The sequence below is a fragment of the Plecotus auritus genome (assembly GCF_963455305.1).
Source record: "Plecotus auritus genome assembly, chromosome: 4".
NCBI classification, from domain to species: Eukaryota; Metazoa; Chordata; class Mammalia; order Chiroptera; family Vespertilionidae; genus Plecotus; species Plecotus auritus.
In genome coordinates, this window is record NC_137775.1 from 110531497 (window position 1) to 110558068 (window position 26572).

The following is a 26572-nucleotide window of genomic DNA, read 5'->3' on the forward strand; positions in this document are numbered from 1 at the left end:
GGGGTGCATAGTCTCCACATAATAGATGGTTCAGCTGAAGGGCCTTTCCCAGGATCCTTCAGGCATGGAGACAAGAACATGACCCAGGAATCCTGACTCACATTTCCAAGTTTAAAATTCCCACACCAGACTTCCAGCTTCCCTATCTGCACCTCTCTCTCTGTGTGTGTCTCTCTCTCTGTCTCTCTGTCTCTCTGTCTCTCTGTCTCTCTGTCTCTCTCTCTCTCTCTCTCACACACACACACACACACACACACAGAATTGCCCCTCCCCCAAAGAATAAGATGTTCATCTCAAACCCTTCCCCCAAGCCAATGAAAATGCACGCACAGGACAGCAGTCTGGGGGCCATCTGGGGACTGAGGGAGAGGGAACAAGGTACCCAAGAGGGGATGGGCTGCTTTAGAATCCAACTGGCTCTTGATGGGAGTAGCAGGATGGGACTGAAGGTGAAAAGCCCCTCCCCACCCCCAGCTACATGCACACATGCACACTGGCCCAGGGAGGTTGGGCAACAGTGCCCAGTACCAGGGATGGAAGGACATCTCCTATTCTCAGAGGACACACCAGCTCTGGGCTCCCACTGCACCTGTATGATCAGCCCAGGCAAAATGGTGAATTCCCAAACCCAAACAGCTTCCTCATCAACGGGCTACCTCCTTCCTGTCCCTTTCCCAGAAACAGTTCCTGACTGGCTAAAATGAGACAGAGAGGGCACCTGCCTACACATCAAAGTCAAAGGACATGGAGACCCCAGAAAGAAGAACAGGGCAGGCACACAACTCTTCTTCGCTGGCCGCGGCCCCACCCAGGGACGAGGTCTCTGTGTTCTATCTGACAAGATTCTGCTCCAAAGAGAAGCGGCAAACACAGTTCTGCTGAAGAAGCCTGAAGGGCATGAGTGCAGCACCCAAAGCTCCCAGCCGTGACCTTGCAGACAGGACAGAAAATCCGTAAAACAGCCCTCAGGCCAGCTCTTTGTCAGTCATCAGAAACACCCAGGTAAACCTGTCGCTTGGGGGTGAGAGTCACCATGGCAGTTTCTGGGGGAATAGAATAAGCAATGCCTCGTGACGCCTGCAGTGAGCATTCTGGGTGAGGATGGGCACGCAGCCCTGAGAGCCAAGTGCGGAAGCTGAGCACTGCGCGGCCCCTCTGGCCCAAGGGCCTGGAAATCAGAAGATGCTGAGTCTATACACACACACAGCGTGCTACTGGGCCTGTCATCTTGCTCTGGGTGTGCAATTGCGTGTCTGGGGGCAGCAGGAATATTCTACTGACCTCATGAGGGGAGCTAAGGTGAAGAGAAGGACCCGGTGAAGGCCTGACTTAGAGGCGCTGCAGAAACAGACCACTGGTCCCGAACAGGGCAAAGGGCGGCCTCGGGCTCAGGAATCCCACAGAACCTGCACCTACTTGAGTCTCCACTTAGATATTTGCTGGGTGATCTGCTGATAAGCTGAGGTATGCCCAGCTGAGGCTCACAGCCCACAGGAAGCTGTGGATGGCCTTCTCAGAGGTGGGATGGGCTAGCTTCCAGCTGACACCCAGGTGCATGTGGGTGGCTCAGGGAAAATCTTCAGCTTCTCCCTGCAGCCCAGATGATTCCAGAGCCACACAGCCCCAACGTCACCCAATATCCCCGCAACGTCGCACAGGTTCCTCTTGGCCACAAGGTGGCAGCAAAACATCTTCCTGCAGCCCTGGCGGCCAGTGCAGGGGGAAGCAGGTGACCCCAGCAGCCGCCATATGCAGGTCTCCAGTCCAGAAGGGAGAGGAGACTCGAGGCTTCCCCCTTGGTCCCTGTTGCTCAAAGCCTCCCCAAAAACCCAGCACTCACGCTGGAGGCCTGCAGGACTCTTGAGTCTTTACAAATGTCAGAGGCTGTCCACCGAGACAGTTTGATGCAGCAGCAACAATGAACCTCCACATTCCCCCCCAAACCGTTTACCCCGTGTTCTCCATTCCCTCCTCCTCACCACGCCCCCACATCCAACCCGAGGTCGGTCCTCTTGGCTCCACCTCCTCAAGTCCACTTCTCACCACCCCTACACAGCCAAGGCAAGCCGCCACCTCCCAGCCCAGGGCCCCCACTGCCAATCCAGAAATTACTTGGGCACTGCCCCTCAGGGGCTTTCCACTCGGTGCAGAATCACAAGTTCCTTACCATCGTCTGATGTCCATGTGCCTCTTTGACCTCACCTCCTGGCACTCTCCCCACTCCCACCTCTGTCAGCCAGAGCCCCAAACAGCAGGGCCTCTGCACTTGCTGGTGCTTCCGCTCATCCGGATCCCTTTCCCTCACCAGCTGGGTGCCCAGCCACTCTCCATCACCATGGTCACCTAATACTCATTACTCTCAGGTATTTTTCTGGTGTGTTTAACACATCCCCCCCCCCCACCCCTGCACTCAGCTGGGCTTCATGACTCTGTGAGTGAGTGAGTGAGTGAGTGAGTGAGTGAGTGAATGAATGTCTTTCCTGAGCATGAACTGTACACCCAGGCTTTTGTTCTCCATGCAGAGAGGGAGGCAGGCTTGGGAGAGATGGTCCCTGATTGGTACAGTCTTTTGAGGCGATAAACTACAGGCAAACAATTCACACTGACCCCATGTCCACAGGGTGGCAGTGCACCGGCAAGACACCCACGTGCTCTGGAGCTTAGGGCTGGGTTCAAGTTCAGCCTCTGGACCTATTAGCCGTGCGCTGACCCAGGTGCAGTCACATTCACCTCCCTGGATCTCGGACCAGTCTGTGAATCAGGGACCCTGCACCCTGCCGGTTTGGTACCTGGCTCACAGCAGGTGATCAAACAAAGGAGCCTCGCTGCTCAGCAGCAGTGTCAGGGACACAGAGTAATTCGCGCCAGTGCCAGGCCTCTTCAAGTCCGACAGTGAGGTGGACACCTCAGCAGTTCCATGTCTGCTTGGGGCCTTTGAACTACTGGTCCCTCCATCGCTTCCCCAAGGGACTGCAAAGCTGGACCTCAGAGTCCCTGGGCCCAAGTGGGTCAGGTCATTCTCCGAGTATCTAAGGAAAACTGATATGGGCTGGAAGAAGCAGATTCATACTGTGAAGTCCTAACCCCCGGGACCTTAGACTGTGGCCTTAACTGGAAATAGCGAGGTTGCAAATGTAACTCGCTAAGATGAGGTCACACTGAGTAGGGTGGACCCCTAATCACATGTGACGGGTGTCCTTAGAAAACGTGGGAATGTGGACATAGAGACAGTCATGCACAGGGGGAAGGAGGCCATCTACAAGCCAGGAGAGAGGCCTGGAACAGATCCTCCTCACAGCCTTCAGAGGGAGCCCAGCCCTGCCAACGCCTGGCTTTCAGACTTCCCGCCTCCAGGTGTAAGAGAATCAATTCCTGTTGTTTTAAGAAAACACCCCCCACTACCCTGCCCCATATGTGGGGCTGCTGTTTCTGCAGCCTCAGGAAACACAGAAGCTGTTACAGACTCAAGACGGTGGCTCCAGTCCTAACCGGTTCGGCTCAGTGGGTGGAGCATCCACCTGCGGACCAAAAGGTCCTGGGTTCCATCCCAGTCAAGGGCATGTACCTCGGTTGCAGGCTCCTCCCTGGCCCGGGCCCTGGTTGGGGCTCATGCAGGAGGCAACCAATCGATGTGTTTCTCTCACATCGATGTTTCTCTCTGTCTTTCCCTCTCTCTTCTACTCTCCCTAAAAATCAATGGAAAAATATCCTCAGGTGAGGGTCAACAAAAACAAACAAAAAAAGAAGGTGGTGGCTCCAGGGGGCCCAGCAGGTATGGCTGCACAGAAACCAGCCCCCCAGCCCCAACCCAGATCATCCCCCAGGGCTGCTCAAAGGGGCTGGGGGATTCTGCCCTATCTCCCAACTCCAGTGTCAGAGAGCTCCTCAGTGGCAGTGTCCCCCCCCCCCACCCCAAGGCAGAGCTGAGGGCACCAAAGGGGCCAGGTTGGGATGGACAAAGGGAGGAAACCAAGACCATCCTCTGGGAAGCAACGTCACCCCAGCCCGGAAATGGCCTTCTAGCCCCAAACCAGCTACTTAGTAACAGTCTCTTCCTTTTCCTTTCTGTCCACAAACTGTCGGGACGCTGGTGGACAGGACAAAACCCAACAAGACCGTGTCCGGAAGACTCAGTCCTGCCCTCTGTGAAGCCCCACCGGTCTCCTGACGTTGACCCACATTCTAACACCCTAGCGGGACCCCTGACACACTGCTTCCTGCCCAGACCAGAAAAATATCGCCGGGGCCAACTGAGGATCGTGGGCCCTTCACCCTCCACCAAGAAGTCCTCGGCTTTCCAACAGCTCATCCCAAAAGGCAAGGGAGCCAGTGCAGGGAGACTGCACAGTCACCTCATGGAGAGAGACGAGACTCAGAGTGTAAAAGGGTGGGCGCTCCCTAATGTCACTCTGCCTTTTCACCCCAATCCTGCCTGACACGTTCCCTGCATTTAATATTTTCAAACGGTCCAGCTATGTTCCATGAGCTAAGAATCTGCTGCTTCCAGCCTAGCAGGCTTCTAAAACACATTCAATGACGAGATCACCATCCCTCCGCAGTATCAGCTCTCTCGTCTACTTTCATCCTATTTCACAAAAGTAAAGTATTTGAATCAAGGGAAGATGCAATAGAGTATTCAAATAATTGCACTAATTTTGCTCCGAGATGGAGGAGCTGCAGAAACGAAGCTGTGCAAGTTCAGGGTCTTAAGTAGAGGGGATGGAGGGTCAGTGTACACAATAAAAAAAAATAATAAAGACAGGCGTTTTGAGAGTCTAATGGACAAAAGTTTAAAAGTGTCTGAAGTTTCATTACAGGTTTTAAAAGCAGGCCAGGTGACTTCCCAGGGGGAGGGGGCCTATACCGAGCCCCAGCCCACCCATTGGCGCCAGCATCCAGCACACAGGCCAGGCCCGGAGGCGTCGGAAGCCCCAGGGCAGGGCTCAGGTTGACACCAGCAGGATCTGGACAGGAAGGCTGCCTCCTCTACCCCTGCCAGCTCAGTGGTGATTCGCAGTCAACCCTGGCTCATGCCTGTTGTCCCCACAATGCCCCCGGGGAGAGGGGATCTCTCAAACCTGCCAGTCTCCTCTCAACTTCCCAGCTCATCTGGTCTCTGCTACAGAAGCTTTAATATGCCCTCACCTGCCTGGGGCTCCTAGGCATAAGCAGGATGACAGACACCTGCCCTTGCAGCTCAGAGCCCACCTCTGTAGCCCCAAGGACAGCACAGAACCAAGGCGGCAGCCACGTGGGACACTGCTGGCCACGGGAAACATGAGAGGCCCCACTCTGGGCATTTACACACAATGACCCACTGAGCCCTCACAATAACCCATTTTGCAGATGAGGAAACTGAGGCACAGATACCAAGTAACTTGCCCAAGGTCTCCAGTAAGTGGAATTCCAACCCAGGCTATCTGGCTGGCCCCTAAGCCCTTGGGCCTCCCTGGCCTGGTGACATAGGGCCAACTTCAGCCCGAATTTCATCTTACTGGTGCCCGCCCCCCGCCCCCGCCTATCCTCCTTTCCTCCTGCCCTGGTACCCACATCAGGGCAGCCCAGATGGCGTTCCTAGCAGGGGCCCTCCTTTCAAAAACCCGCCCCAAGGTTCCTCCTCACCCACCTTCCAAACGAACTCCTGCCCCACCCCCATCCTCCCAGCCCTGGACCAGTGCGAGGGGCTAATACAAGCTGGGGCTACTTTCCCAGGGACCCATGGCCACTTACCAAGGAGAAAGCTACCTTGAGTGACTGCCTCTGACAGCAAAAGGGGACCTATCGAGGGGCGGATGGGTTCATGCCACGTAGACGGAGCCACAGAGGAGCCAGGGCAGGCCCACCAGTCCGGGAGTGGAAGCGTGGGTCGGTCAGACCACTGTCCTGAACGCAAGATGCATGGAACTGGGGTGGGGCAGGAGCAACCCCAGATGCAGCCGGTTCACCTGCACAATTTCCTGCCAACTGAAAACCAGGTGTGCTCGGCCCACAGGTTTTCCTGCAGCAGAGCCACTGATGATCGATCGGATCAGAACCTCAGGCATCTGGTGACTGGGATTAGACTTCGACGTTAATTCTACTGTCATCTGCCTTCAGCCTGATGACTGTAGCCCAGGCCAGCCCACCAGCTCTCAGGCCAGTGACCACGTGGGGGCCCAAAGGAGAACATGAGGAAATGACCTCTGTGGCTGACAGTGGCCTTCCCCTTGCTGGGTGGCTGGGCCCTCAGCTTTGAGATGAGAAAGGCCAGGAGGTCTCTAGGCCATCTAGAGCCACTGCCCTCTGGGTACTTTCAAGGTCAGAGTCAGCAGACCAGGAGGCCCCTGGCAGGACCCCTCCCTGAAGAGCAAGGCGATGATGGGTCCTGGTCTGTGTGAAGCCAGGCTCAGGGATGCCAGGCACAATGGGCCAATGTCAGGCAGTGGCAGAGGTGGCAGGGACCCTGGTAACCCGGTTACTGTCTGCAAAGCACCTCGCAGACAGGTCTCCTGGGGCTCTCCTCCCCACCTTCACCTGTGCTCCTGTGTGCCCTCTTCACCCCACCTGCCCAAAGGCCCTGCTACACTGGCACCATGCAGGGAGGGTGGCCACGCAGTGAACCAGAGAGGGGGCTGTGGGAAGGACCAAGCGGGACGTGACAAGGCTTGCTGGAGTTACAGAACAGGAGAGAGAGGGTCAATAGATTCAACTACATAAAAATAAAAAACCCTGAATGATAAAAGCCTGTAAAAACCCTGATGAAAATACAATTAATGGGAAATCAACCCCTGAAAAAAAAATGTGCCTGTGTCAATGGTTAACATCATTAACACAGGCAGACCTCATTTCACTGCACTTTGTAGACACTGCGTTTTCATCAACATTGAGGCAAGAAAGACCCTCCCGGGCACCAGCAAAAAGCTTACCCCTTGCTGAGGGCTCAAGTCATGATTGGGTAAGTATATATTTTTAGACATAATACCATTGCACATTTCGAAGACTAACTATATCTCATTCATATGTGGGATATAATGACCAACATAAACTGATGATCAAAAATAGATCCAGAGACAAATGGGGGGAGGGGGTTAGAGATCAACCAAAGGACTTGTATGCATCCATATTAGCATAACCAAAGGGCACAGACACTGGAGCGGTGGGGGCTTGCCCTGGGGAGGGGGGTGGGATGGGCGGGGGGACGTCAATGAGGGGAGAAAGGAGACATATGTAAAACTTTAGAAAAATAAAATAAATGGAAAAAAAAGACTAACTACAGTATCCTATAAACATACACTGAGTGGCCAGATTATTATGATCCCTGAACGCATAATAATCTGGCCACTCAGTGTATATCCTATATAATAAAAGGCTAATATGCAAATTGTCCCCTCAACCAGGAGTTCGACCAGCAGGCAGGCCGGCCAACCGCCCATGTCCCCTCCCCCTGGACAGGCTGGCTGGACCCCACCCATGCACGAATTCATGCACCGGGCCTCTAATATATACATATATACATATATACATATATACACATATACACATATATATATATACATATGTATATATACATATATACATATATATATACATATACATATACACACACACACACATACATATATATACACACACACACTGAGTGGCCAGATTATTATGCATTCAGAGATCATAATAATCTGGCCACCCATTGTAACTTTCAGATGCACTGGGAAACCAAAAAATGTGTGTGTGGCTTTACTGCAAGATTGGGAGATCTCTTAGTTGTCTCAACATCACTGACAGCAGGGCCTGAGGTGACACGGCAGGAGGTATCCATGAGCCCCTAGACCTCACCTCCAGTCACTGCAGCACCCGGGATGGAGGAACAAGTTACCACACCAAGCAGCAGCAGCCTCGGCAGGCGTCCGGAGCACTGACTGCAAGAAATCTGGCTGGGACGCCTTGCAAGCCTGTGTGAAGGAACAGCGTCATGATGGGCTTGTTCCATCCTGACCCATTCTGATTGGGAAAAGCAAAAAGGTGATATAAGACATTTGGGGGCTGAGGAAATCTGGTTATGGATGATGAGCTCCTACTGATATGAGAGGATTCTTGTCATATTCTTAGGTTTGATACTGGTCCTATGTTATGTAGAAGGTGTCTGGTTCTTAGGAAATGCCTCCTGAAGTGCTTAGTGGGGAAATAATACAGGTGCTGACTGTGATCACCACCAAAAAGTGTGTATGTGTAAGAGAGAGAAAGAGAGAGAGAGAGAGAGAGAGAGAGAGAGAGAGAGAGAGAGAGAGAGAACGCACAAACAGGATAAAATGTTAACAAATTTCAAGGAGGTCATTTTTTTTTATTTTTTTTTATTTTATTGATTTTTTACAGAGAGGAAGGGAGAGGGATAGAGAGTTAGAAACATCGATGAGAGAGAAACAATGATCAGCTGCCTCCTGCACGCCCCCTACTGGGGATGTGCCCGCAACCAAGGTACATGCCCTTGACCGGAATCGAACCCGGGACCCCTCAGTCCGCAGGCCGACGCTCTATCCACTGAGCCAAACCGGTCAGGGCAAGGAGGTCATTTTTTAAAATAAAAGGCTGGAGGGGAAACCTGTCAGTCTTTTCCTCTATAAATTCTGGGCTTCCTGTCTGGCTTAAAAGGATCCCTCTTATCTGAAGATGACACAATATTCTTCAAATTTCCTCCTGAATTTTAAATTTTTTCTCTTTTTTGTGGTACCATAGTGCATGCCAGCTCAGAACACGGGCTCTGAGGCCAGACTTACTGGGTTCAGGTCCTGCCTCTGCCATTACTAGCAAGCAACCTTGGACAACTCCTTTACATCTCCGTACCCCAGCTTCCTCGTCTGAAAAATGGGGATAACATGTCCCCTGCAGGGAGTGACAAGCAGGCATGTAGGGACACAGGGCTGCACCCGGCACTTAAGGAGCACCAACAGGAAGACCCTCTTTCACTGCCGTTCTCACTGAGGTTCAAAATCTGATCCTGCCCCCACCCCAGCTCAGAACCCTGCAACTCCCTGTCGCCCACAAGAGCTGTCCATCTTGTGTGACATTTGCAACATAAACATCAAGTACTAGCGTGTGGAGTGGCACATTTGAAAAGTTTAAAAACACACTATGGCCCTAACCGGTTTGGCTCAGTGGATAGAGCGTGGCCTGCGGACTGAAGGGTCCCAGGTTCGATTCCGGTCAAGGGCATGTACCTTGGTTGTGGGCACATCCCCAGTAGGAGGTGTGCAGGAGGCAGCTGATCGATGTTTCTCTCTCATCGATGTTTCTAGCTCTCTATCCCTCTCCCTTCCTCTCTGTAAAAAAATCAATAAAATATATTTTTAAAAAAAACACACTACGCCAGCAATTTCCATAATGAAATCATGACTCCAGTAAAGCTGTCTCGGTTGCCCATCAGCACAGCCCAGCACTCGTTCACAGGGCCAGCCAGCCGAGTCACTGTGTAGGGACCAGACCTCGGTCCCGGCTGCGGACATGCCCTTTCGGTAAACACGTTGTTTCTTTGGTGTCAACTCAACTCAACCCAGCCCCAGGTCTCCTGCTCAGAGGAAGGGCTGCACTTCTGGGCCCTTGGCTGCCTCGGGCAGTGCTGTGACCTTCACCCCCTTGCAGCAAATATCAGTTTTACTGTGGATCAAGTTTTGGGGGCAACCTGGCAAGGAAAGGCTTATGGCAGCTGAAGCAGCCTGGTTGTGACCACTGTCCCCGGATGGGAATTAAGGAGGGCCTCACCCGTACCCCACTTATCTGCTCCCTCTACCTGGACCACACCCAGTCCACCCTCGCTTTCAAGACCAGAGGACTGGGGTGTCCGGGCTCCTCACTCCCAAGGACAGATCTTCTTTTACCACCAAGAGGAAATCTCAGTGTGTCTCTCTCACTTCACAAGGAAAGAAGACACCACACTCTGGGGAAGGCCCCCAGCTGCCCCCCAGCCCCTCGGAGGGTCTATGTTAAGCTGTTTGGACTGGGGTCAGGGTCTCTTTATCTGTGCCATTGGTGTCCCCAACCTGCACTTCACTGTCCCGCCCCACCCCACATAGAGGGCACCTCACTGAGGGACCGACTTCCTCCCCCAGAGGTGGGAAGGCTCACTTGGGCCTCACACCCAGCGTCACCCTGCAGTTCCACCCCAATAGCGGGGCAGCTCGCAACTGCCTCCCGGCCAGTAACTGGCCACTCGCCCATGTCCACCTTGATGGGCCCCGGCAAAGGGAAGGCCGCTCCCACTCCCCGGGGAAGCCTGCTCACTGACAGGTAGTATTTTTACAGCCTGAGCCAGCTGGCCTGTCAGGAGCCTGAGCCAAAAAGCAGGACGCCCATGTGTTCCGTGATGGCCCAGCCTGAGTCAGCTCTGAACTAGAGGTGGAATGGGAACTCCGAAGGAGGACAGAGGACTTGACGCACTGCCACGCTCTCCCAGCGCCAGCAGCTGGGCCCGAGCCAGAGAGCCAGCCTGTCCCAGGGACTCAAGCAGGAGGCACCTCTCCAGCCTCCGGCCAGAGGGAAGACACAGGCTCACAAAGAGCATCTGTCCTCACCCTGAATGGTACCCCTGCCGGCCCACGAGCACCTGCGCAGGCCCCGTTCTGGCAGGGACCCAAAGCTCCTCTCTCAGACCCAAGCCCCACCTGCCCCCGTTCCTAAGGGCCAGCGGGGCCCACTGGCTGAGTGGGGACTCTGTGGCAGCAGTGTGGCCCTGGAGCAGACAGAGCCATGTGACCTGGGCAGGGAAACTCCCTGAGTGACCTCCAGTACCCAGCAGGGCTCCTGGGCTGGCACAGAGCAGAGAGGCTCCTTGGTCATTGTCAAGCGTTACCTGCAGGCTGGTGCTGGGCTCGGGGCTCAGTGTCTACTAAGGGAAAGCAGTGAGCGAAGCAGACAGCAGCTCATGACAAACGCCAGCTGGGGAAAGAACACCATCTGCTCCAGGCCCCAGGAGGTACCAGACCAGGAAGGCTGGAGTAGGAGGGCACCCCACAGACCAGATCCTTGAACCAGAAAGGTGGGCATTGGAGCTGGACAAGCCAGGTTTAGATACAGCTCACAGGTAAAGGGCAGGAACACCCCCTGGAGGGGCTGCTGTGGGGCTCACGGCCCATCGAGGAGACATGCCGGCCCGAGGCCACAACCACAGGGGGATGGGGACCCAGGAAGGGATGAGAGAGCCTATGAACACAGGTCCAGGATGGCAGTGACGAGGCTGTGGGGGAACCACAGCTCTGCAAGATGACAACCTGTCTTCTCTGCGTTGGCTGAAGGGCCCTCAGACATCCCACCCAAGATGTCACAAAGGGCACATTAAAGCAAGCATGTCAAATTCCGTGCTGCATGCGGCCCACAAGGAATATTTTTGCGGCCCAGCCAATACAACGTCATGTGAGAAATGTTTTAATAAAAATTTCGTGACTTGCCCTAACCGGTTTGGCTCAGTGGATAGAGCGTCAGCCTGTGGACTGAAGGGTCCCAGGTTCAATTCCTGTCAAGGGCATGTACCTTGGTTGCGGGCACATCTCCGGTGGGAGGAGTGCAGGAGGCAGCTGATCGATGTTTCTAACTCTCTATCCCTCTCCCTTCCTCTCTGTAAAAAATCAATAAAATATATTAAAAAAAATTTTGTGACTTAATTTTTACAATATCCTATTATACATAATATTAATAACGAACTACAACCTTCGCTAATGACTGATTACTATCATCGTATTGCATGCATTTCCCTTACGCACCTTACGCGCCTTATGTGCAGGTGCACCATTTCTCTCCACTAATATCGGCAGCGAATATTTTAGCAGCCGATGGCCACGTCATTAGTCTTGGACCGACTTGTTTGGTGTGAGCAACAGGAAATACTTGGCTTTCAGAAAACAAGAAAAATAGGTTTACTTGCATTGCGCTTATTAATTTGTGCAGTTATTCAGTGTCTAGTAAAAAGATTAACTTTTATTAAAATGTTCTATTATTTTATGTTAACAATTACCTATTTCAGCCCTTTGCATTCGGCATGTCGCTATCAAAATAAACCTACGTTTCTATGAAAATTGGCGCTTTTGTTTTTTGGCGGCCACATAAACCTAAAGCTTGTTGATCTGGCTCGTGTTCACCTTTGAGTTTGACATGCTTGTTCCAGGGCCACCCTAGCTCCCTAGGAGCACACACTGTGCTGAATGCTGCCCCGTCGCTAACTAAGCACCTCACCCAGGCTCATGGCCAACCTAGGAGGAAAGCTCCTCGGACCAAGAGGCAGGAGCCCATCTTCTGGGGCAAATGTCCTCACCTTCGGCCGGAAAGGTTCAGTGCTTGGGAAGTCTGCATTTTCCTTAAAAACAAGACAGCCCCCCTCCCTTAACACCATGCTCCCCCTCCACAGCGCACTCTCGCGCGCTCTCTCTCTCTCTCTTTCTCTCTCTCTCTATTCCTCTCCTAACGACAAAAGTCATGGAACCTCCAACACCGGACGCTACAGAAGCAGAAGACAGAGACCTCTCCTTGGGGGCCTCAGTCCTGGCCGGGAGGAAAGCCGCAGAGACAAGGAGCAAGCAGGCTGAGGGTCAGCGCAGCACCGGGTGCGGCAGACAGCAGCCACCACCACTGACGTTTCTAGAAGGAAGGGGCTGCTCTGGAAGGAGCCGTGGACAAGAATGTGACTCAATTTTTACAATATCCTGTTTTACATAATGTTAATAACAAACTACAACCTTCGCAAATGACTGATTGCTATCATTGTGTTGCATTCATTTCCCTTACGCACCTTATGCACCTTACGCACAGGCGCACCATTTCTCTCCACTAATAGCAGCAGCGAATATTTTAGCAGCCAATTGCCACATCATTAGTCTTGGACTGACTTGTTTGGTGTGCGCAACAGGAAATACTTTGCTCTCAGAGAACAAGAAAAATAGGTTTATTTGTGTTACACTTACTAATTGGTGCAGTTATTCAGTGTCTGGTAAGTTAATGTTCAAGAAAAAAGATTAATTTTTATTAAAATGTTCTATTATTTTATGTTAACGATGACTCATTTATTTCAGCCCTTTGTATTTGGCATGTCTCTATCGAAATAAACCTACGTTTCTGTGAAAATAGAAGCTTTTGGTTTTTTTGCAGCCACATAAACCTAAAGCTTGTTGATTTGGCCCGTTAGCCTTTGAATTTGACATGCTTGCACTACATACAGAGAGCTGCCTGCCAGGCCCCATCCTCAGGCTCCCTGCTGGCTCCCTGGACAAAAGTTGACATAAGGGGGTTGGTAAAAGGGACCGGCACTTACTGCTGCCACACTAGGGGATGCTCCTGCTTGGCCAGGTCCATAGCTCCCTCATCTCCAGGCAGGAAAGTGGGGAGAAGTCCTGGTTTCAGTGCTGGGCAGGCTGAGACAGGGCAAGGAGGCCAGCGGGACTGCTGGCTGAGGGGCTGCCTTCTGTGCCGTCTTTGAAGGGTATGTGTCTGTTCACAAACTTCCTGCTATTTTATGAACATACTAGAGGCCTGGTGCATGCCATTCATTCACTTGCAGTGGGGGAGGGCCCCTCAGCCCGGCTTGCACCCTCTCGCAGTCCAGGACCCCTCTGAGGATGCCGGCAGGCGGGCATCCCCCAGGGGTCCTTGGCAGGAGAGGTTCCTGCCACCACCTCTGTGCTCGTCAGCCATGAGCCCGGCTTCTGGCTGAGCGGCGCTCCCCCTGTGGGAGCACACTGACCACCAGGGAGCAGCTCCTGCATTAAGCATCTGCCCCCTGGTGGTCAGTGCACGTAATAGCGACTGGTCGTTCCACTGTTCGGTCTATTTGCATATTAGCCTTTTATTATATAGGATAAGTTAGCATAAACTAAGGACAAAACACAGCAAACAATAACAAAAAAAAAAAGTACAAAAACAGCCCCTGCCTAAAATGCCAGGATGGGGTGAGGAGAATATTGTGGCATTTGCTGGTGACATGCAGTATCGTAGGTCATGGCTGAGGGGAAGGTGGCTTCCAGCCCACCTCTTCTCTGGAAGGAGGTCGTCAGGATGCAAAACACCTGGGGACCACTCTGGGCCCCGCTGCTACACAGTGACCTGAGCCAGCCACTCCCACCCTCTCTGGCCTGCGTGGCGTCTGGGCTGTGTATTCAGCACCTGCTCCCTAATGTCCGCACCTCACAAACCAGCACTCCCTTTGAGCCGTGTGCAGAGCTGATACGCAGAATGCTGGCCAGTCCACTGTGCTAGTCCCACAAGTCTGTCTCTCCCAGGCTCAGGGCTGGCCCGGCCCAGCCCAGCAGCAGCCAGAAGGAGCTGAGGGAAGTGTCACGGCCTTTCCCTACCACCTTCCTTCCCTCACCCTACTTCAGGGCTATCCTCCAGCTGGGAGAGGAGAGGGGACATGAATAAGGCAGCAGCAGCCACATGGATGAAACTGCCAAATTGAAGTGACACAAGTCAGCCACACTGAGGCCTGTGGCCAACCCATCGTAACCAAGACACTGACTAATGGGGGCCCGCAACACAGGCCCCCAGACATGCACTTTCCTTCATCTTCTTGCAAGAGCGGGGCAAAGGGTATAAATTGTGGTTCCCATACTTGGAGCATGGGAATCCTCTGGCCGACCCTTCACAACAGTAGTTATACACTGAGTGGCCAGATTATTATGATTGCTGAACGCATAATAATCTGGCCACTCAGTAGATAGATAGATAGATAGATAGATAGATAGATAGATAGATATATTAGAGGCCTGGTGCATGAATTCTTGCATGGGTGGGGTCCGGCCAGCCTGGCCAGGGGGAAAGGATATGGGCGGTTGGCCGGCCTGCCTGCTGGTAGAACTCCTGGTCGAGGGGACAATTTGCATATTAGCCTTTTATTATATAGGATATACACTGAGTAGCCAGATTATTATGCGTTCAGAGATCATAATAATCCGGCCACTCAGTGTATTTTCAGGTTTTAAGAAAATCCACAGTTACAAAAAGCTACGGTGAATTCAGTAACCGTTTTCCATGGATCTGTCTGCACTCAATCACCATGGCCTTACCAGGTCCTCAATAAATGAATGTTTGTTGAATGACTGAATGAAAATAGTAGCAGCACATTATGATATGTACATTATTTTAAAAATTTAAATACAATACTTTAGAAAGGTGAGTCCAAAAGGTGACTAGTCCTGTGTTCACTTTTTTAAACAAACAGGTATTCTTTGTTACAGGCTAAAACAAGATCAGTTTTTCCAGTATCACGGCCACTGGCCACGTGTGGCTACTGAGCACTTGAAATGCGGCCTGTCCCACGGAGAGGGGCTATGATGTGAAACCCAGAGTGGAATTTGAACACTTTCCTATGAACAAAAAAGTAAAATGTCTCATCAAAAATGCTTATATTGAGCCCTAACTGGTTTGGCTCAGTGGATAGAGCATCGGCCTGCGGACTGAAAGGTCCCAGGTTCGATTCCGGTCAAGGGCATGTACCTTGGTTGCAGGCACATCCCCAGTAGGAGGTGTGCAGGAGGCAGCTGATCGATGTTTCTCTCCCATCGATGTTTCTCACTCTCTATCCCTCTCCCTTCCTCTCTGTAAAAAAAAATCAATAAAATTTATTTTTAAAAAAATGCTTATATTGATTACATGTGGAAATGGTTAAATAAAATACAGTATTAAAATCAATTTCACCATTTTTACTTTTTAAATATGGCCACCTGAACATTTAAATTTGCACATGACTCTTAGGGTGGGGCAGAAGTAGGTTTGTGAGTACACAAGTAGGTTTATATTTATGAGTACATAAAACACAGTTTATTATTGTATTATTATTATTTGTTAATTGTTGTATTATTTTTCATGTGAACAACTGTAAACCTACTTTTGCCCCACCCTATAGGTGCTGAGTTAGAGGAAACACTTTAATTGACAGGCAAATCATCAAATGAAGGCAATTCCGATGGCTGTGTGACACACCACATCCATCAGCTGGAACCTCAGACAAATCCTTTCTTGGCACCCTTGCCCGGGGCCTGCAGAGCTATGCCAACCAACCCCAAACTCTGTCCCTCCAGGCTGTGGCTTGGGTTCAGGAAGCACCCTTGGGGGAGCTACTGCTGCAGGCGCCGAGCGAGGCATACTCACACGCGCGCCCTCCGTGCTCACCACCCTGCGCGGAGCATGGCAGCTAGTGTATGACTGGGAGACCAGCGGTGCCCATGTGAGCACTCCTAGAGGCTGGCGCTGGTCTAAAAGCTCCACATGCATTAACTTAACTTCATTCTTCCGCCTATACCATGATATGCGTGCTTGTTCACCTCATGTTAGCAACAAGGAAGCCAAGGCACAGAGAGATTAAGGAACTCACACAAGGTCACATAGCTACCAAGTGTTAGGTCTGGGGTTCAAATCGAGTCAGCCTAGCACCAGAGCTAACACTGCAACCTGCTCAGGCTCTGACAGAGGAGGAACGATGCCCAGGCTCCGTTCCACCACAGCACCCAACGTGGAACAGTCCAGAAGCAATAACCAGGCAGAGGGGGCTTTGGAGTGACCAAAGACATCAAACCTTCACTGCTTTTTACCAAAGGCTTTGGGGCCTTCCTTTAGAGATGATTTAACAAAACAAAATCTTCATGGTCCCTCCCTGGAAGAGACCAGGAAGAGGAGGGGCTGGGAGCGCCCACCAGGAGCAGACAGGAGCCCCTGTTCCACCACACACAGACACGCACACACCAAGAGGCTGTGACTGGGCTCACATCCCATTCCAGATTTTGGGCTCCGGGTCTGCAAGCCATCGAAACACCAAATTAAATGCAAAAGAGAAACTGCTGTAGGTAGGCACACAAACGGTGGCAAAGAGGGGTGCTGACTGAAAAGAAAGAAATAAAAATACACACTGTCACCAGGCACAGAGCCAGCAGGGGCATCTCCTGGGACCAAGGGGGATAGGGTTGGCCTCCTCGGGGCCCCGACATGGCGCCTACCTCCAGCAAAAAGAAACGTACACCAGAGAAAAATCTAAGAGATTAAAATTATATTACACATAATAAGAAAAAGAGGAATGAACAAAAACCAAAATGAATAAAGAATATAAACAGAATTAAACAAAATACAAATGACCAAAACAGCAATGAAAATCATTTTGTCCTCTTTTTAACCAATCAGGTGGCAGCAGGGGTCCGGGGAATGGGGACCTCTGTTCCTGGAACTGGGAGGGTAGTGTGGCCCTAAAAACGTGCACACACAAAAGTCTCACCATTTTCTTCTTCTTCGGAATCTGTTCAGAGGAAATAACCAGACAAGTGTGCGAAGATCTCCGTCCAAGGAGATGTATCATGAACTTACACACTTACACAGGGCACCACGCAGCCTTTTACATGACGAGCATTCATGGAGTGCTTGCTCTGTGCCGGGCTCTGCTGTGAGCCCCTTACATGCACAACCCCCTCACACCTCAGCACACCCCACAGGTAGGTTTCGTAATTACCCCGCATCTCACAAGAGGAAACTGAGGCACAAGAGATCATCTCTCCACACAGGGCCTCTTCAAGTACCAGCTCCTTGAGGTACCCCAGGCAGCGCATGCCACAGAAGCCAGGCTGAGCGTGAGAAGCCAGATGCAGAACACTTGGTGACTGTGGCTTGCACCCCTGGACCAGTGGGGCCAAGGCCAGGGAGCCAAGACCGAGCTAGTTCAGACGCTCCTGTACAGGGTCGCAGCAAGCTGCACAGATGCAACCAGGACGCTGCTCCAAGAAGACCCGCCCGAGTGGGTGTGCACGCCTGCAAGTGTGCGCGCGCGTCTTGCCCAAGTTCCCACAGCCAGTCAGCGGCAGAACAGACGAGAAACCCCCGAACCCTGACTACCCATCAGGGAGCTGCCAGAGGGGAGGACGGGCCCTGGGGCCTTTCGTGAACCTGTGACTCTGGCCAAGCTTTCCACAAACCACCCCCCTTTGCTGTGAAACACCAATAGCCTCAATTGATCCCAGGGTAGCTGACAGCAGGTATTTGTGGGCTGGGAAACAGACGGGAAGGGAGCAGGTCATACAGTCAACGTAGGTACTCTTGGGGGGAGATAGGACAGTAGGTACTCTTGGGGGGAGATAGGACACACACATTTCTTCTACTTCCTACACATTTGAATTTGTTACAAGAAGTTACTCTTGTCATTTGAACACATATTTAAACTTTAACAATGTTTAAACATTATGAAGTGTTTCTTGATCAAGCACCTACTATGCGGGCTATCCACTATCCACACCCAGGCTGCTCACATAAGGGAGAGGGAGCTCCGAGAGCCACCATCCAGCTGGGGACTCAAGTATCAGAAGAGGGCCCTCGCCGGTTTGGCTCAGTGGGTAGAGCGTCAACCTGCGGACTGAAGGGTCCCAGGTTTGATTCCGGTCAAGAGCACATGCCCGGGTTGCGAGCTCAATCCCCAGTAGTGGCATGCAGGAGGCATCCGATCAATGATTGATCCTGTCTCATCACTGATGTTTCTATCTCTCTCTCCCTCTCCCTTCCTCTCTGAAATAAATATATTTTTTTTAAAAAGATATCAGAAGATAGATACAGCAGGAAAGAACTACATCGCCCTTAGGTTATACTCTAAACGTTTCCAAAAGTTAAATTTAGGTCAAGGGATCCCTGAGAGGCACCCCAGCAGGGCTGACCAGGGTCCAGCACAGCCCCCCAAAAGCTCACTGGTCCTTCCCTGAAGGGCAAAGGTGGGACAGGAACTGGAAAATCAGGTGACGCCCCTGGTCCTGCCGCTCCTGTGTGGCCTGGGGGAGTTACCCCTGTCTAAGTTCTAGGCTGTCTCATTTGCAAATGGGGATGATACTTGCACACCCTACAAGAGCCTGTGGGGAAAGAAACAGTGACCGCAATGCTGCAAAGGCCTCATGACACTCTCCGGCAGGCAGGCAGAAGAATGCTAATTGGTGCAATTCTGCACAGAGCAATGTCTCCATCCTCCAAGCAGGTGTCCCAGGTCCGTCCCTTCCCCACATCCACAGCCTCGGGCTCAGCCCCACGTTCCAGCGGCCTGCCCCATACCCCTGGCCTGCTCAGTGGAAGGCAGCAAGGGTCAGGAGGAATCAACCTGGTTAAACTGATTTCGAGTTACCTGCATATTAAAAAGAGAATGAGGACAAGCAGAGGGTCCAGGCAGGTGGGTGTTTAGGAGACACTAAACAGCAACACCGAGCCTCTCAGGGTGCTGTCTGCCTCCCCAGGTCTCAGCTCACCCAAGCTAGTCCCACTTTTCTAGAAGGGCATCTCTGTTTCCTCCTCCTATGGTTCTGAGGGCTCACAGTGCAAAAGCACCGTGCGGACACTAAGAGCCCACTCATCTGCTTCTAACTCCGCCTGGTCACCCTCTGGTCCGCCGGGCCCAGCACCTGGGGCCGAGAGCGTGCGCTCTCCAATGCACCCTCCTGCAACAGCCCATCTCCTGCAGGATTAAGCACCATCTCAAATGGTCTCCTGAAATGTGGCAAAGTGTAAATGGATAATACAGGATAAAGCATTAAGACCGCCGAACCAGGGTTCTCCTGCCCGTCCCCCGTGGACTTCATGCCCCAGCCTGCTGCTGCTTGACCACCATGCGATGCTTTCACCTCCCCTGCTGCCTGAAACCTGTTCCTTCTCCCGGACCACTTGCCTGGCACTCACATTTGGTTAAAGAAAGAAATAGTCAAGTAAATGGTAGGCACTGGCCACAGGCACTTGGGAGCAAGGGCTGTCTAATTTGTGCGTAGTCTCCCACCTGGCAGTGAATGAGGACTGAATGGGGAGGGGTCCTCCCAGCTGCCTGAGGTCAGGCTGGGGTGGGTCTTTCTATCCCTCTCCTGTAACCTTAAGGAAAAGGATCTTGAGAGGTCTTCCCCAGTATCTAACTTTTGCCCTAATTTTTAAAAAATCTGGGTTTATTCCTGCCACTTCCAGTCCCCTGTCTGGTACCTCGTGCAGGCTGATCCATTCACCTCTGGGATACAGAGAGCAGCCGGAGCCCCACCTTCCCTCCTTCCCTCCCCTTCCTTCCTGCCTTCCACGGAGCTAGGTGCAACTGGGCCACCCAGTCGGAACTAAATAAATATATCTGGAACAAGGGTGGCTCTCCCTGGCCTCTAGCACCCGCTCGGATATCCTCTTTTTCAGAATTCCTAGAACTCTTTGTGCAAAGTCCTAAATAAGCAACCAGCCCCCCACCAGGCACTCATTCCCTAAACCAGCTAATTACTGGAATGGCCCAGGAAAGTTCCAAACGCAGGTGCATCCCAGACCCCTTAGAGCAGTGGTTCTCAACCTTTCTAATGCCACGACCCTTTAATACAGTTCCTCATGTTGTGGAACCCCAACCATAAAATTATTTTCATTGCTACTTCATAACTGTAATTTTGCTACTGTTAATGAATCGTAATGTAAATATCTGTGTTTTCTGATGGTCTTAGGCTCTACAGCAGCAGTTCTCAACCTGTGGGTCACAACCCACAGGTTGAGAACCGCTAGCAGGGTCGCCTATTTATTTAAGGGTCATGGCATTAGAAAGGTTGAGAACCACTGCCTTAGAGGGAGCCTCAGAAACTGTAGTTCAGCAAGTCCCCTAGGTGAGCATCATCACCAGGTTGGGGGATGCCCAGTTACCTCAGGAGACAGCTTCCCTGTCTCCAAAATGGATACAATTCTCTCGGCATCATAGGGCTGTTGCCAGGATCTAGCCACCGGACACACAGAGACAGGGAACAAACTCTAAAGCCCCAGGCAGGCCTGCCAGGAAGAGTGTGGCTGCTGAGCCCCACTGAGCCCCCACCCCAACACATCCACCCCCAGCTAAACACCCCCTCTCTCTAGCCTAGACTTGAATCAATAGGAAAACCCTCTTTAGAATGTTACCAAGCACCGAGCCTACGGAAGAAAGTGCCTGAAAGACTAAGGTGAAGTTGAGAACAAGCCAACCTGCCTCTGGAATGCCCAAAGGAACTTTGCTTTAAAAAAGACCCTAGTTGGCCCTAACCGGGTTTGGCTCAGTGGATAGAGCGTCAGCCTGCAGACTGAAGGGTCCCGGGTTCAATTCCAGTCAAGGGCACATGCCTGAGTTGCGGGCTCTATCCCCAGTAGGGGGCATGCAGGAGGCAGCCAATCAATGAATCTCTCTCATCATTGATGTTTCTTTCTTTCCTTTTTTTTTTTTATGGATTAGATTTAGTATTTTATTTTTATTTTATTTTTTTATAATTTTAATATTTTTAAATTGTTATTTTTTACATGTGTCCTTATTCCCCCATAACCCCCCACCCCCCACCCCCTTGTTGTCCGTGTCCATTGATTAGGCTCATATGCATGCACACAAGTCCCTTGGTTGATCTCTCCACCTTACCCCCAACCTCCCCTACCTTCCCTGAGGTATGACGTGCTGTTTGACGTTTCTCAGTCTCTGGATCTGTTCTTATTCATCAGTCCATGCCGTTCATTATATTCCACAAATGAGTGAGATCATGTGATATTTATCTTTCTCTGCCTGGCTTATTTCACTTAACATAATACTCTCCATCTCCATCCATGTTGTTGCAAATGGTAGGAATTCCTTCTTTTTTACCGCAGTGTAGTATTCCACTGTGTAGATATACCACCGTTTTTTAATCCACTCATCTGCTGATGGGCATTTAGGTTGTTTCCAAATCTTAGCTATGGTGAATTGTGCTGCTATGAACATAGGGGTGCATATATCCTTTCTGATTCGTGTTTCTAGATTCTTGGGATATATTCCTAGAAGTGGGATCACTGGGTCAAATGGGAGTTCCATTTTTAGTTTTGTTTTGTTTTGTTTTGTTTTATATTTTATTGATTTTTTACAGAGAGGAAGGGAGAGGGACAGAGAGCTAGAAACATCGATGAGAGAGAAACACCGATCAGCTGCCTCCTGCACACCCCACACTGGAGACGTGCCCGCAACCAAGGTACATGCCCCCGACCGGAATCGAACCTGGGACCCCCCAGTCCGCAGGCCGACGCTCTATCCACTGAGCCAAACGGGTTTCAACCCATTTTTAGTTTTTTGAGGAAACTCCATACTGTTCTCCACAGTGGCTGCACCAGTCTGCATTCCCACCTCATCATTGATGTTTCTATCTCTCTTTCCCTCTCTCTTCCTCTCTGAAATCAATAAAAATATATTTAAATAAATAAAAATTAAAAAGACCCTAGGAGAGCCCAGCAGGAGTGGCTCAGTGGTTTATCATCGACCTATGAACCAGGAGGTCATGGTTCAATTTCCAGTCAGGGCACATGCCCGGGTTGTGGGCTCCATCCCCAGTGTTGAGATCAGCCTCCCGTGCAGGAGGCAGTCAATCAATGATTCTCATCATTGAGGTTTCTATCTCTCTTTTCCAAATCAACAAAAATAAAAAAATAAAGAACAAAGACCCTAGGGGAAAACAAGGAGGACAGGAACCAGTCACCCATTTGATAAAGCCCAGTCTCTGCACACAGTAGTGGCCATGTGGCACACCCCTGGCCAAGGTCCACTTCCAGGCCCTCCCTGGGGACCTTCGGAGCCCAAGCCTATTTACCCTCCCCTCTGGCAGACCTGCGGGGAGAGGGCACATCTCTGGGACAACTTTGCCTTTGCAGGCCACCTGCTGGGACCCCAAGGGCTGTTTCTCCCAACATCTGGCTCCTCCTCACTTGGCCCAGCTTCCTGCATTCCAGGTGCCCAGGCTGTCCCCACTCTGACCTGAGGCCCCGTTGCTCTGCAGTCTTCTTTCTAAGGCAGGAGACCCATGCAAGTCCCTGGAGCTCCTTTCCCTGTAGGATCCAGCCTGTGGCCCTGCCTGAGGCTCAGCCTGATCCCTGGCTGATCAGCTTGGAGCCCTCCCTTCTCTGAGTCTCAGTGTCCCCACAAGGGAGGTGAGAGCAGCTCAGAGGGTCAGCCTTCCATCCCAGTCCCAGCTCCTGGCTATACTTCTTTCATTCCTTAGGACCCCCGAGTGGACACGTTCTCTCTTTTTTTGGCCTTTGGTGGGGAATGGAACTTTTCAAAAACAGTCTGCCTCCCCTCAAATCCTATCCTAAAACCCCACAAAGCTGTATGTTCCTCAGCTCCCCCCTGCCCTAACCACGGGGTCAGAGAGGGTCAGAGGTGACTGAGAGAAGCAGAGCCAGGACAGGCGGGCAAGGTGCCACTGCACTTCCTCAGTCCCAGAGGGATCCTGACTACATCTTCCAGGTCACCTTCAGAGCTGGAACAGAAACCCTTCACTGAGTATTATCGGAGTGAGGCGGAGACTTATTATACACCAGGAAAATGCCATTCCTTCCCACTAAGAGGCTCATCCCTAGTAAACACAGGATCTGCCTCCCAGACCAGGAGTGTGTTTATGTAACAACCGAAACCCAGGTCAGCTGGGCCCCGGCATAGGGGCTCAGTCAGGCTCAGAGTGAGCAGGAAACCGCCGAGAAGCTGTTCCCCTCCCTCCGCCAAAAAAGAAGGTGGGGACACTGCTTTGCAGGATCGCAGCAATATGGTTTGGCAGATGGAGTGAGGAAGGATATAGGGCAGAAATTGGAGGAGTTTTCTGGGATTTTTTGATGCCTGCCTACAGCAGAAAAGCTGGGGAGATAGAAGTGGGAAAGCAGCGGTGAGGTGGGTAATAAAAACGGGTTCCAGGAAAGAGTTTGGAAAAAAAGGGGGAGAAAGAAAGGTGGGAGGCCTTGCCAAGAAAGAACAGGGAAGCAGGGATCAGGAGAGCTGAGAACGGATGTGTGAGGAACAGCTGGGCCTGGTGACAATGAGACATCAGGTCCCAAGATTCACAGGGGTAATACCGAGCTCCCAGGCTAAGCAGGAACATGGGGTACTTCCAAACCACAGTGGGGAAGTTGGTCACGGGGGAGAGCTCTAAGACGGGAATCTGCCTGTTGTGTTGAATTTAAGACTGGGTGAAAACCCAAGCGCGTAAGGCAATCATGGCCTTCACATCACCAATGATGCCGGGCCAGAGACTTCCGAGCTGGGGGGTGGGGGTTAATCACTGACAAAGGAAGCAGAGTTAGATGTGGAAGCCGAGATTCCTGGCTCTCCCTGCTCTGGGAAAGGCTCTGTGACAGATGTCTTCCCTCACCCCTTCGGTGGCTGGTCCCTCCAAGTCTCTTCACCAAAAGGGATGGGGGTGGGATCTTGGAGCTGATCAGCGACTTCTCTTACTTCCTCCAAAGGACACTGAAGCTGCAGGGAATGACTGCTCTCCCTGTCCCACCTCCTTCAGCTCCAGGAGGGAAAATTGGTCATTGCCTCTCTTTGGGGCCTGGGGATCACACAATGCCATCTCCAGGTCCCCAGCCACAGCATTGATTCAGGCCATTTACTTGGATCCATGTTAATGAGTTTTTTTTTCTGTCACCTAATTAGTTCACAATGAACTCAGCCTTGAGAGAAAAGAGGCTAGAGAGGGCTGGGGAAAGGACAGAAAGCAGTCAGACTGGGATGTCACCACAAAAGGGCAGGACCCCAGCTCTAATGGGCCCTTTACTCCCAAAAGACCCCATGCTCCTTCCCCAGCTACAGGGAGCTCTGAAAGCGGAAAGGGGGTGTTCAGATGAGGAGCCCCCAGAGTCTCACACAAAGAGGTGAAAATGGGAGTGAGCCCTAACTGCAAGGCTCAAGTAGTGGCCAGGCCCCTGTGCACAATTCTATGTCATCGCAAAAGCCCTCCCCCTGCATTGCCACTGAGGTCCAACCCACCACCTGCTGGTGGGCGTTCCCCTTGGAATGGAACCCGAGGAGGAAGCAGATGGCCGAGGGTGAGGCCATCTGCCCACTGGGCACTCAAAGGTCACCATGCCACAGGAGTGCCTGCGGGTGGAGCAGCACCCACCACACCAGGGGTCGAGGGGCATCTACCAGCAGCTTACACCATCTCTCCTGCCCCTGGGAAAGGAGTGCTGGGCAGTGGGGGGGCGGGGGGGGTGGGGTTCAGTCCCTGACACCCGGCGACGTGTCCCTGGAAGTTGGTCAGTGACCCAGAAGAGGCTCCCTGGAAAGCAGCGGTGGGTCCGGCGCGCGTGGGACCCGGCGAAGGCGCGGATGGACAGGCCAGCGCCTCCCACACGGTCGCAGCGCCCAAGCCCGAGTCAGGCCCAGCCCACCGGGCCTCGGCAGCTTGCGGGATGTGCGTCGGGAGAGGGCGCGCCGCAGCGAGCGCCACACTCCCTGGCCTGCGGGCACTGGGCCCGGGAAGGCTAACATCCACTAAAGGAGGCTCCGATCTCCAGCCCCGCCGCGGGGCAGAGCCTGGACAGCTGAGACGCCTCTCAGGCAGCGGCCCCACCTCCCCGGCCGCCGAGGCCCTCCGCTGCGCCCACCCTCCCGGGACATGCCTGACCAGATTTGGCACAGACCCCCCCCCCCCCCACTCCCGGAACCTCTACGGCTCCGAGCGCCCCGGTCCCCGGAGAGACACTATCTTCGAGCCCTGGAGCACTAAAAGCAGAAAATGCATACCCTGGCACGGGACCGGCCCCCAGCCCCAGAGTGTCCCCAGACGAGATAAGGCGAAGCCTGGACGCCGGCACTGCAGCGCCGGCATTCAACAAACCGCGTGGCCCGGACCTGAGGCGTGCGAGGATCCCCGATGGGGAGAGCATGGCCAGGCCGGACCCGCAGAGCCCGGAGGGGCCACCGCGCCCCAGCTCCGCTCACCCTCAATGGAGATGACGTGCTCCCGGATCTGGTTCTGCAGTGCCAAGTCCTCCATGCGCTCGATCAGATCGTAGATGGCGTAGATATTGGGATGCACGGACTCGAAGCGCTGGATCTCGGCCCGGATGGCCGCCGAGTTGGAGAGCGCGAACTGCTGGGGGGGGCCGCCGGCTAGCTGCTGCGAGGGGCCGCCGCCGCCGCCCCCGGATCCCGGCCCCGCGCCACCAAACTGCCCGCCGCCCCCCGCGCCTCCGCCGCCGCTGCCACTGCCTCCCGGTGCCGCCAGGCTGGGCTGCTGCTGCGGGCTCTGCCCCCCGCCCGCCTGGAAGTTCATGGCTCCGGAGCCGCGGGGCCCGAGGCGGGCCGGGCCGAGGCCGGGGCGGCGCTGCGGCGGCGGCGGGCGGGCGCGCGGGGCTGGCGGGGCTGGGACTACGGAGCGGCGGCACGAGACTAGTGCATGGGGCCGGGGGCCGGGGGCCTTGGCCGTGAGGCGCCGCCGCGCACGCTGTGGCCGCTACCGGGCGCTTCCCGCCGCCGCGATCCCGCTGCCTCTGAGCAGCCTCCAGCGGCAACAACAACGGCACCGGGAGCGCGCGGCCCGGGCCCTCCCCCCGCGTCATGCGCACGCACTGCCACCCCCGCCGGCTCCTGCACACGCAGCCCGAGCCCCCTCCCCGCCGCCCCCGCCCCCGCCCCCGCCCCTGCCCCTCCATCGCGCGGGCCCAGCGCCCCCGCCCCTCGCTCGCAGGCTTTGCAGCCTCCACCCCGGAGCCTCGCGCTCCAGCCCCTCCCACCACGCCTTAGCCCTTCCGCCTCCTCTCCAGCCCCCACCCATACCCGCCACAGGGACCACCGCTCCGAGGGACTGTGGCCTAGGCCTCCTCCGGCCCGGCTGTCACTTTCGCCTTCCTG

At 53.2% G+C, this 26572-nt stretch overlaps 1 protein-coding gene across 6 annotated transcripts in view; it reads right to left on the reverse strand.

Annotated features, from left to right (window-relative positions):
- The window catches only part of AGAP3 (ArfGAP with GTPase domain, ankyrin repeat and PH domain 3), a 56932-nt gene extending 30360 nt beyond the window's left edge, over positions 1-26572 (reverse strand). For 3 of the 6 annotated variants that reach the window (XM_080665694.1, XM_080665693.1, XM_080665690.1), the window contains exon 1: positions 25661-26140. In XM_080665694.1, coding sequence (XP_080521820.1) covers positions 25661-25994 — 334 coding nt within the window. In that variant the 5' untranslated portion in view covers positions 25995-26140. Of the gene's footprint in view, positions 1-25660; positions 26234-26497 lie in introns of those variants that run through there. The other 3 variants (XM_080665697.1, XM_080665695.1, XM_080665698.1) reach the window with 3 other exon arrangements.